The sequence below is a fragment of the Petaurus breviceps genome, unplaced genomic scaffold (genome assembly GCF_028583685.1).
Source record: "Petaurus breviceps papuanus isolate PSGF00001 unplaced genomic scaffold, PetGlider_PUasm1.0 79, whole genome shotgun sequence".
NCBI lineage: Eukaryota > Metazoa > Chordata > Mammalia > Diprotodontia > Petauridae > Petaurus > Petaurus breviceps.
Window position 1 is genome coordinate 32,142,236 of NW_027186523.1, and position 12,905 is coordinate 32,155,140.

At 36.8% G+C, this 12,905-nt stretch overlaps 1 protein-coding gene across 3 annotated transcripts in view; it reads right to left on the reverse strand.

The window, feature by feature from the left end:
* The window catches only part of LOC138175896 (N-acyl-phosphatidylethanolamine-hydrolyzing phospholipase D-like), a 103,273-nt gene that overhangs the window by 12,123 nt on the left and 78,245 nt on the right, over window positions 1–12,905 (reverse strand). For all 3 annotated transcript variants that reach the window (XM_069106549.1, XM_069106547.1, XM_069106548.1), the window contains exon 3: window positions 3,306–3,952. In XM_069106549.1, the coding sequence (XP_068962650.1) occupies window positions 3,306–3,952 (647 nt within the window). The remainder of the gene's footprint in view (window positions 1–3,305; window positions 3,953–12,905) is intronic.

Consider the following 12,905-nt stretch of genomic DNA (forward strand, 5'->3'; position numbering starts at 1 on the left):
GCGAAGTTTAACATCAGATACAGAATTAGAAGTGAAAAGTCAATTCTGTATCAGCTTTGAAAAAACAGTACATGCATAAGAATTTACACCATTTTTAAGAGGCATGGTTGCTGAGAGTCAGGAATTCCATTTCTTCTTCAGATAAGATTTAAACAAACATTTTAGCATGCATAATGCTTTCTCAAATAGTAAACTAGCCAATACAAGCTATGCTTTGGGAGGAAATACTTTTAATGATACAAATGGTAGGAATAATCATTTATTAAGTGATTACAATTTTCCACGCACTGTGCTAGATGCTTTTTATAAATATTACCACAAAGGCCATGGAAATCATGCAATATTTATTCAAAGACTTTTTGTTCCCTTTGCATTATCAACTTCTTTCTTCTCTGTTCTCTCTTCCAACTACCACCAATTCTGAGGTTGAAATGCAATATGGGGTTTTCTTTTTCCTATATTATCAATCCTAGTGAGACAACATTGTGAACAGTAAGACTTGAACTACAGAGGCCAGAATAAGGCTAGTGGCTGCATGTAGGACTTTTAACTCTTCAACAACACAAATTGCAGCAGTGGTTACCTATTTGTACAATCTGGGGGCTGTTATTTGATGTTCCTATTAGGTGAATCTTGTCTCAAGAGGTTTTTTTTTTTTTAACAATAGCCACTGTTTCCCCAGCATCAGCATAGGAGGTCAGTCACTGTTTTTTTCCAGATTTAATGGCAATTTTGGGAAACAAAAAAAAATTCCTGAAATTGCTTTTTCTTCCTTTTTTTTTCTAAATTGGAGCAAGGAGCTGAATGAAGTGCTCTCTTTTGTTTTTGTTTCAATTTAACAACAATTTGACAAGTATTTATTCAGTATCTAATATATGCAAAGCATTTTGCTGAGTGCTGGGAGAACTACAAAGCTTAGAGAAGACACAATTCTTGCCTTTGTGAACTTTAAAATCTAGTAGTGAAAAATGACATATGCCTAACTAATCCAGAATAATATATACTGGTATATATAGAAACAGTAAGTACTTTCAAACTACAAATTAGTATAGTTCCCCCTTTTGAAAGTATTTAAAGTTTTACATAAATAATAAATAGAAAGCCTTTACAGAATTACAAACTAGGAGAATTTTTCATATTATAAAAACACATTTTAACACAAAAATGAGATAATATTGTCGGTTACATGTTTCATTATCTTGGTTAAATGTTTTTTAAAAATATTTATTTCATGGTAGTGTTTATGTGTTTCTTGATTGGCAGGACTCAAACCCAGGTTCAAATTTCCAGCTATCCACCACTACCACCTGTTTTTTATTAAAAGGAAACAACTGACATCTATCTCCTAACACCTAAACATAATCAATCAATAATCATTTAGTTGAGTGAGGGCACACAGTGTGAGGACACACAGTGAGGATACACAGACAAAACTAAGATTGTCCCTACCCTGAAGGAGCTTATACTTTAATGAAAGAGTTTTAAGATAGAACTCATTAGCCCCTGGGGGATCAGAAAGGGTTCCATGTAGAAGGTTACACTTGAGCTGAATAGAGAAGTCACTGATACTTGATGGTAAAGGAAAGGAAGGAGCTAGCCTGTACAGAGGCCCAGAGATAGGAGAACAGGCAGTGGGTGTGGACAACAAGTAAGACATCTGATTGTATTGCAGACTGCAAGGAGGGAAGTAATATATAAGAAGACTGGAAGGTACAAGGAGGGGGCAGCTAGGAGGCACAGTAGACAGAGTGCTGGCCCAGAGTCAGGAAGACCAGGGTTTAAATCCAGCCTCAGATATTTACTAACTGTGTAACTCTGGTCAAGTCACTTAACTCTGGCACAGTTTTCTCATCAGTAAAATGAGCTGGAGTAAGGAAGTGGGAAAATACTCTAGTATCTTCTCAAAGAAGACCCCAAAAAGGGTACAAAGACTCAGACACGACTGAACAACAAGGTAGGATAAGTTTAGGTTGTGAAGAGTTTTAAAAGCTGATCAAGAGTTTATATTTGATCCTAGAGGTAATAGGAAGCCAATGGAGTTTACTGAATAAAGGAGTAACATGATCTGACCTGCACTTTAGGAAAACTATTTTGGTAGCTTTGTGAATGGCGACATGGTTACTATGTGAGAGATGCTGTGAAAATAGAAAGATCTGACAACTTACATGGGTGGAGAGTGAAAGGCAAGAATAAGGAATGACACCAAGAATGCAAACCCGGGTAATCAAAGTATGTCAGTACCCTCTAATTATTGGAAGAGGGGCAAGTTTGAGGGTTGAAATAACGTGTTATATTTTGAACATTTTAAAGTTTGAGTTGTTGACAGGAAATTCAGTGCAAGATGTCCAATAAGCAGTTCAGGATACAAGCTCAGAAGAGATATTAGGGCTGGATATGTAGGTCTAGGAGTCACATAAATAGAGACAGTAATAGGTATCACAGAAATTACATGAAAAAGTAAAATTGTCTGGCCTAAAATAAAAAAACTGGAAGAAAGAGACTGTAACAGGAGAAAGTGATCATTAGTGAAGCAAGTAAAGAAACAGATCAAATGAATCAGAAGTATTAATTAGCAGACTACTAGAAAAAAAAGATAGTGTGCTAGTGGCCCAGTGGATAGAGGACCAGGCCTAGAGTCCAGAAGACTCATCTTCCTGAATTCAAATTCAGCCTCAGACACTTACCAGCTATGTGACCCCCAGCCTTGTCACTTAACCCCTTTTATCTCAGTTTCCTAATCTGAAATATGAACTGGAGAAGGAAACAGCAAACTACTCCAGTACCTTTGCCAAGAAAATCCCAAATGGGTTCATAAAGAGTCAGATACAACTAAAAAGACTGAACAACAAAAAGAGAAGAAAGAGATTAGGGATCAGTTTATACAAACCAGGAAGAAGTAAAAGACTTCCCTATTCTAGTACTTTGATTCTTTTATGTAAAATAGGTCACATATAATTCTTTCTGCTTGTAGGATCTTAACAGAGTGGATGTGATGTGTCTCTGAGTGTCTCTTCCTGCAGTCTAAGCCAAATACCAATTATTTTGAATTATTTATTAAATAATATCTATCTGTAGTCAAGAAGTAACTTTAATCCAACTTGATCCTTTCAAATTATTTCTGTTTTCATTGATTAGACTGCATCACATGAATTTCAGTCTATATATGAGCAACAGCTTACTGATTTCAGATCAGTATATGATATAAGTGATACCAGCAAGTTATGGTAAAGAGTAATCAAATATTCCTCAAATCAGTTCACATAAAACATGCCCTTTTTCTAACAAACTCTGGGAAGTCTACATACCTTGGTTCATAAGCTCCAATGGGAAGAGCTGCAAGATCAAATGGTCCAAATCGTTTTCCTATCTCTTCAAAAGCAGTACAATAACCAGTGTCTCCTGCAAAGAAAAATCTATTCCAGGGCCCCAAGACAGACCAGCTGCCCCACAAAACTTTATTGTCATCTACTGGAGTTCTTTTACACCAGTGTTGGGAAGGTGTAAAGACAAAAGTAACATCATCATGTCCAGGAATACAGTTCTCTTCCCACCAGTCCAGTTCAATCACATTCTCACATCCACAATTCTGCATCCACTCTAAGAGACCCATCGGCACAAACCATCTCAGCTCACCACCAAAGCGCTCATTTAAACTAAGTACGGTATTATAGTCCAAATGGTCGTAGTGGGTATGACTGATCAGTACTGCATCTATTTTGGGAAGCTGCTCTACTGTGCATGGTGGATTTCGAAAACGTTTTGGACCAATCAATTGTGACAGTGAAGCCCGCATACTGAAAATAGGGTCAGTGAGAAATATTACTTCATCCATTTCCACCAAAACTGTTGCATGTCCAAGCCATGTGACACGTAAACCACCTTTCTTCATTCCTACATTTGCAGGTTTATCAACAAAATACGGGCAAACCACTGGGAGCTCTTTGTCCAGTTCCTAAAAGATCAAAAAGAAAAAAAAAATAGCTGTTAGAAAATAAGAGATCTCGTTTAGTCAAAGGTTTAAATTCTGATTCATATCAAAGACAAAGCCTACTTTGGTTTAGCAGCTAAATAAAGGACATGTTGTTTTACAAAGAGGCAGCTATTTATCCACTACAATATTCTTTTTCTATAATGTATTTTATGGTAGAATTTTATTATACTGTATTACTTCAAGATTAATTATTATAAAATTCATCAGGGCAACATTTTGTGGGATATGCCTGTAAAAAGAACAGCACATTTCTAACATGACAAAAATATTTGAGCTAGATACTAATGCACTCAACAGGAAGTAATAATGAATGCTAACTAAGCATGTAAGCTATCTTGTTCTGTGTTGCTAAGGTATAAAGATTTTAGCTGCTGTTGTTTTGGGATGGGCAGAAAGGGTTTGATTTCATCCCTGTAAGTAATTCCTAGTATGGAAGCTCCATCCATATATTCAGAAAGGTGATTTGTCTTTAACTCAGAGTCTTCTGGATCATTGCCTTGTTGTGGCGGAGGAGATTGCATAGCTCAATGAAACTGTAAGTTATGCCATGCAGGGTTACCCAAGCTGGACAGGTCATAGTGGAGAATTCTGACAAAAGTCTATTGACTAGAGAAGGAAGGAAATGGCAAACCATTCCAGTATCTTTGCCAAGAAAACCTCAAGGGCAGGATTAAAATAAAAGACATGACATCGGAAGATAAGCCCTTAGGTTGGAAGGCATCCAACATGTTACTGGGGAAGGGCAAAGGACAACTATGAGTAGCTCCAGAAAGAATGAAGCAGCTGGTCCAAAGCCAAAAGGAAGCTCAGCTATGCATGTGTCTGGTGACAAAAGAAAAGTCCAGTGCTGTAAAGATCAATATTGCATAGAAGCCTGGAATGCAAGCTCCCTGAACCTAGGTAAGCTGGACGTAGTCAAACAGAATGTGGAAAGATTAAACATAGACATTTTGGGTATTAGTGAACTTAAATGGGCAGAAATGAGTGAATTTCATTCAGGTAATCATGGCATATACCTAGGCAAGATCCCTAAGAAGAAATGGAGTAGTCCTCATAGTAAAAAAAAAAAAAAAGGTGGGAAAAGCAATACTGGGGTATAATTTCATAAATGACAGAAAAATCTGTTTGAATCCAAGGCAAACCATTCAGCATCACAGCAATACAACTCTATGCTCCAACCACTGATGCTAAAAGGCCAAAGTTCTTCAGATCTGTAAAGACCTCACATTTTCATAATAGCAACAAAAGATATTACATTCATTATAGGGTATTAGAATGCTAAAGTGGGAAATCAAAAGATAATTGGAATAATAGGCCAGTTTGGCCTTAAGAGTGTAAAGAGAAACAGGGAAGAGACTAATAGAGTTTGGGTAAAACAACTCAATGGTCATAACAAGCACTCTTTTTCAACAACCCAAAAGATAACTCTACACAAAGATATCAGCAGAAGGTCAATAGTGGAATCAGACTGATTATGTATTTTGTAGCCTAAGGTAGAGAAGCTCTAAATAGTCAGTTAAAACAAGACCTAGAACTGACTGTGGCTCAGATCATGAGCTTCTTATTGCAAAATTCAGACTTAAATTGAAGAAAGTAGGGAAAAGCATCAAACCATATAGGAAGTACAAGTAATGAACAGATGTAAGGGACTAGATCTGGTAGACAGAATGTCTGAAGATCTATGGAGAAAGGTTTGCAATACTGTACAAAAGGCAGCGACAAAAAAAAATCAAAAAGGAAAAGAAGAGCAAAAAAGCAAAATGGCTGTGTGGTGAGACTTTACAAATAGCTGAGGAAAGAAGGAAAGCAAAAGGGAAAGGAAAAAAGGGAAAGATATACCCAACTTAATGCAAAGTTCCAGAGATAAGAAGGTTTTCTTAAATGAGGAATGTGAAGAAATAGAAGAAAGCAATAGAATGGGAAAGACAAGAGATCTCTTCAAGAAAATTAGAGATATCAAAGGAACATTTTATGTAAAAATGGGCATGATAATAGGCACAAATGAAAGGGACTTAACATATACAGAAGAGATTCAGGGGTGGCCAGGTCGCACAGCGAGTAAGAGCACCGGCTCCAGTGTCGGGATGACTTGGATATCGAATCCCAGGCTCAGACACTTAGCACCACACCCAGAAATAACTGGCCATGTAACCTTGAGCAAGTTACTTAACCCTGATTGCTTTAAAAAAAAAAAGATTCAGAAGAAATGGCAAGAATACACAGAACTACAGAAGAAAGATCTTCACATTACAAATAATTACAATGAGGGGGTTACTGATCTAGAGCCAAATATGCAGGAGAATGAAGTTAAGTGGGACTTAGGAAGCATTGTTAACAATAAGGCTAGTAGGGGGCGGAGCCAAGATGGCAGAGTAAAAGCAAGAACTTGCTTAAGCTCTTGCTCCAATCACCTCTAATACCTGTAAAATATGACTCTAAACAAATTTTAGAGCTATAGAACCCACAAAGTAACAGAGAGAAACAAATCTCCCACTGAAGGAAGCCCAGCAGGTCAACAGGAAGGGTCTATCGCACCACACTGGGAGCCCAGCATAGTCCCACATGAGCCGTGGGCCCAGACCTGGGGCAGCTCCACCAGTGGCACAAACTGGCCACAGCAGACTTCAGGAGAGTGAATTACTGGCAACGTGGTGGTTTCTAGACTTCTCAACACATAAACACCAAAGAAAAAGTAAAAGGTCAGTAGGGAACTCTGTTGGAACTGGGTGATGGAAGAGTGTGGTCCAGCCCCTACTCCCAGGGTGAGAGGTGGTGGAGGATCAGCGGCTGCAGCTGCTGCTGCATGGCTGCCTCAAGAGCTCCTGGCCTGCAGATGGTAGGGGGACTAAGCAACCATTCAAAGGGTAATCACTCTTGCTTTGACCAGCTTGGATCTGGGTCACTGTCTTGGGTGGTGGTCCTGGAGTGTGTGGCCAGTGTGCCAGAGCTTGTGGTGGCTGTAGAGAGGGCACCTTCCTCATAGCTCTGACAAAATCTGTGAAAACTCCAGTAACTTGGGACACAGCTCTCTCCACTCTGGAAGCAGAGTTCTACCGTGGCAAAGAGCTCAAAAGTCAAGTAACTGGCTAGCAATATGATCAAGCAGAGGAAATGTAATCAGACCATAGAATCCTTTTTGGGGGGCAAAAAGGATCAAAGAATGGAACTGGAGGAGGACAACAAAGTCAAAACTCCTGCATCAAAAGCTTCCAAGAAAAATATGAACTGATTACAGGCTATGGAAGAGCTCAAGAAGGATTTAGAAAATCAAGTAAGAGAAGTGGAGGAAAAACTGGGAAGAGAAATGAGAATGATGCAAGAAAATGATGAAAAGTGAGTCAACAGCCTACTAAAGGAGACCCAAAAAAATACTGAAGAAAATAACACCTTAAAAAATAGACTAACTCAAATGGCAAAAGAAGCGCCCAAAAGCCAATGAGGAGAAGAATACCTTAAAAAAGCTGAATTTGCCAGATGGAAAAGGAATTTTAAAAACTCACTGAAGAGAATAATTCCTTCAAAATTAAACTGAAGCAAATGGAAGCTAATGACTTTATGAGAAATCAAGATACTATAAAACAGATCCAAATAAATTTAAAAATAGAAGGCAATGTGAAATATCTCACTGGAAAAACCACTGACCTGGAAAATAAATCCAGGAGAGATAATTTAAAAATTATTGGACTACCTGAAAGCCATGACCAAAGAAAGAGCCTAGAAATCATCCTTCAAGAAATTCTCAAGGAAAACTGCCTTGATATTCTAGAACTAGAGGGCTAAACAGAAACTGAAAGAATTCACCAATTGCCTCTTGAAAAAGATTCCAAAGAGAAAACTCCTAGGAATATCATTGCCAAATTCCAGAGTTCCCAGGTCAAGGAGAAAATATTAGGAAGAAATAATTTGAGTATTGTAGAAACACAATCAGGATAACACAGGATCTAGCAGCTTCTATATTAAGGATCAAAGGACTTGGAATATGATATTCCAGAGGTCAAAGGAGCTAGGATTAAAACCAAGAATCACCTACCTAGCAAAAGAATATGGTCATTCAATGAAATAGAGGACTTTCAAATATTCTTGATAAAAAAAAACAGAGCTGAACAGAAAATTTGACTTTCAAATACAAGAAACAAGAGAAGCATGAGAAAGTAAAGAGGAAAAAGAAATCATAAGGACCTTATTAAAGCTGAACTATTTACATTCCTACAGGGAAAAATAATCATTGTAACTCGTGAGACTTTTCTCAGTATAAGGATAGTTGAAGGGAATATCTATGTATATATGTATGCATACATATATATGTGTGTAGGAGGGTATATATGTGTATAAATACACATGTGAGTGTGTGTATATATGTGTACATGTATACATAGAGGGCACAGGATCAGTTGAATAGGAAGGGATGATATCTAAAAAATAAAATTAAGAGGTGACAGAGGAATATAATGGGAGAAGGAGAAAGGAAGAGATAGAGTAAATTATCCCATATAAAAGAAGCAAAGGAAAACTGTTACAATAGAGGGGAACAGCAGGAAGGTGAAAGGGAATGGGTCAACCTTATTCTCAATGAATTTGGCTTAAGGAGAGAATAACATATACACTCAACTGGGTATCTTACCCTGCAGGAAAGTAGGGGGGATGATAGAAAGGAGGGCAGATTGGGGGAGAGGGTAGTTAGAAGCAAACACTTTTGAAAGGGACAGCTTCAAAGGAAGAAATAGAATACGTTGGGGGTGGGATAGGATAGAGGAAAATATAGTTAGTCTTTCACAATATAACTGCTATGGAAGCAACGAATATGAGATTAGATAGACTTTGGGAGATAGTGGAGGATAGAAGAGCCAGCCTGGTGTGCCATGGAGTTATGAAGAGTAGAAAATAACTTAACAAAGGAACAACAGAGTTTCAGGCAATTTCCTGGAGACACTGAGAAGTTAAATGATTTGCCCATATTCTTTATGGGTCTTCCTGACTGTTTATGTGTGTGTGTGTGTGTGTGTGTGTGTGTGTGTGTGTTTTTATATACATATATTTTTCTACTTTCTGACTTCCTCGTTTCCTTCAAGTCTCAACTGAAGGCTACAGGAAGCTTCTCTCAGTCCTCCACATTAGTAAGCTTCCCTCTGAGATTTCCTTGACTCTATACCGTATCTATCTTGTTTAGACATAACTGCTTGCTCCCATGTTAGACTAGGAGCTTTCCCATTAGACTAAGGCCATTCTTCCTTTCTTTGTATCCCAAAGCTTACCCCAGTGCCTGGCACGTAGCACCACTTACTATGCTAAATAAATGCTTGCTGACTTGGCTTTTACTTCACACTATGATTTCCTCAATGTTGGGAGCTCTCTATGAGATACTCCCTCCAGCAATTCAGGTCAAATACCATTCTGTATCTTAGAAATTTAGAACAGAGACTGGGAGATCAAGTGGCTTGATAGATCACACAACCAAGAAGTGTCAGAGGAGGGGTTGAACTCCAGTGTACTGACCCTGAGGCTAGACCTCTATAATGCATTCCAATACCTCTTTGTGGTATATATACATCTTCTATTCATTTTTCAATAGCTGTTTCAAATTTGTTATATGTTTAAAAATTATTATTGAGAAAAGACCAAGCAACATAGGACACAGTCATGAGAAATTAAATAAACAAAGCAATATGCATATTCACATGGTACACTAAAATTTCTTTAACAAACAAAACTCAGAAGAAGCCATGTATTTTCTTTTATCTACAATATTTGCAATCATTAGCTTTCATAGCTATTGACTACAATAAAAAAATGAACATGTTAACTTAGCAATTCTAGGAGCTCAACTTGCTCTCCAAACAATATGTGGATCATATCTATATACCACTAATTAATTTGCTGATAATGGTATTACACTACTTTTGTTTCTCTAACTTCCTCTTCTTTTCAATGCTAAAATGCTCTTATACCTCCACAAACAAAAGCAGGTTGTCTCAAATATGCAATTTCTATTACTAACTGCTCATAAAACCCAAAAGAATGGAGTATAGAAAGTGAGATCCAGAAAGGAATAATTTTTTGCATGACTACCTAATCACTGAAGTTTGAAAAGAGCATGCTGAGGGCAGTGAACATTTTTATTTACTTGAGGAAATCAATTGGCATTTCATATTCTTGCATTGTTTTTCATGGTTTTATGTTGTTGCTGAAGAAAGGAAAAACCCCAAGATCTTAACACTAGTAACATTTTACTTTCCCTAATACAAAAAAATACTGGGGGAGAGAGGGGGACAGGGAACCCACTACATATTTTTATCCCATGCATCTAAAAGAACTAAGTACAATAAATTTGATTGAAAACAATACTTTATATGTCTCCCAACTCTTATATAAGTTCTCTGTATAGAGCAGATCCTTTACAAATATTAATTGACTTAAAATTAGTTTAAAATCACCACTAAGTAAAATTACTTTTTTTCCCTCAAGAAAATGAATTCTTATTATCTGATTATACCTGAATTAATATTCTTATCAAGTCAGCTACCTGGGTTTCGCTTTAGAAGGCTATATACCATACATTTTAAAGTAGTTCATATATTTTAATTTTGCAACTTCATCTCAAAATTTAAAAATTACTTGTGTCTTTATCAAATCAAACAAAATGATAACTATGAAGCTATTGGGAAGCGAACTCTAACCAATTCAATCTATTAATCATAGGCACTTAGAGAAATGTTTTTTTACACATAATTAGGAGCATAAAATCATCATAAAATTAAACTAATACATTTGAACTGTTTTAGCTGATGAAAAAACTACCTCATACATTCTGAATAAATTTTGATTATTTTAAACTTATATACTAAAACTTAAATATACAATAAGAAAAGACAAAGAAACATAGATGTAAGTACCCAAACCTAAATACAAAATAAGAAAAAAAGTACTGCCATAGGCACAGCAGAATGTAAGAAAGGATTCAAAATTTACTGCATAGAATAAATTTTTGACAAAGAACTACATTATTCAAAAACACACCTTTTCTTTTGTTCCAAAGTTTTTTTTACTATCCTATTGATCTAAATCCATGCCTGATTTTTCTTCTTCCTTCCAAAGCCAGAGGCAGCTAGGTGACAAAATGGATAAAGTGCTAAACTTGTACTGGGGAAAGTGTTAAGTTCAAATTCTGCCTCAAATACTTGCTAACTGTGTGACCCTAGGGAAGTCACTTAACTTCTCATTTTCAATATTCCCATCTGTAAAGCACTCTGAAAACCTTAAAATGCTTTATAAATATTAGCTAATAATAATCAAATCTGGCTTTGTAGAAACCTAAATATTGCCTATAATCATATTATTAATATCACATGTAAGAAAGCAATTATTTAAGATGTGGCCAGATCAACCCTGATTCATCCAAGGCTAAGACATTTGTTGAATTTGAGACACTACTGAAAGCTACTTCTCCAGACCAGACTCACTTTTGCATCTTACAAATAGGATTAATAGCCTGGTAAGGGTGCTGTTGCATATATATGAGAGAATATCTTAATGCAAGTTTTAGTTTTTAGATGACATGTAGAAATCACCTTGGGCAGCTAGGTGGTGCAAGTGGACAGAGCACTGTGCAGGGAAGCAGGAAGACTCATCTCCCAGAGATCAAATATGGCCTCAGACACCTTCCAGCTGTGTGACACTGGGCAAGTCATTTAACCCTGTTTGTCTCAGTTTCCTTATCTGTAAAATGAGCTGGAGAAGGGAATGGCAAACCACTCCAGTATCTTTGCCAAGAAAACCCAAATGGGGTCACAAAGAATCAAACACAACTGAAACAACTTAACAACAATAGTAAAAGAATCACTTTATATGTGGAATTCATAATGAAGCCTTTATAAGTGGGCTACATACATAATGGAGCCAAATCTGAAATTTCATTAGCCTGAAACAAATTTAGTAAAAATAAATAAATAAAAAAATAAAGGTATTACTACATGCCTCATAATACATGAGAAATTTCTAATACTATAAGCAGAGACCTCTTGCCAAGAGGATCAACAAAACAAAGAAATACTCTATAAAATAGGTTAATCAGTTCAAACATTCCAAACCTAAATCAGGCTGCCATGAGGTACAATGATTCTTTGCTTCCAAATTCAGAGTTGCAGAGTCCAGAGTCTATAAGAATACCTAGCTTGACAAATTATACTATTCAAAAAAACATCACAAGGAATCCCAGGGTGTCAAAGAAGTTCTTATCACTCATCATCAGTTGATCTTGGTCACCCATACAAGCATAAGACCCTATCATTATATAATTATCAGGAGAGTCAATGACAAGAAGTCTCTGGATATTGTTGAATTTTAAAAAGTATTAGTAAAGGGCTATGAACATAATATGAAAAATGACTTTATAGCTGTGGAGAATAAATAATCTATCAATAACTTCTACAATATTTTTTACAAGGCCCATCATCAAAGTTGTTTGAAGTTCATCATGTAACCTTCAAAATTATCACCTAGTTGATATTGAGGAAAATATGTGATAGAGAATGCAAGGCACAGCTCCTTAACCAAGAAGGTTCCACTAATATTGTAAGGCTGAGAACAAAAAAGACCTTTTTTTTTTTGCTTTTTGGAGGGGGAATGCAGGACAATTGGGATTAGTTAAGTGACTTGCCCAAAATCACATGGCTAAGGAAGCATTCATTAAGTGTCTGAGGCGAGATTTTAACTCAGGTCCTCCTGACTTCAGGGTTGGTGCTCTATTCACTGCGCCACCTAGCTACCCCCAAAAAAGACCTCTTAAGAAATGACTCACACCACTAAAAATCAGCAGGTACTTTTTTGTACTCTTAGAACAGCCTAGCTGGAGAAAATGAATAGGAGCAGGGATTTTCTCTGAAAAACAAGAATCTTAGAAGGAGGAGCCAAAGTCCTG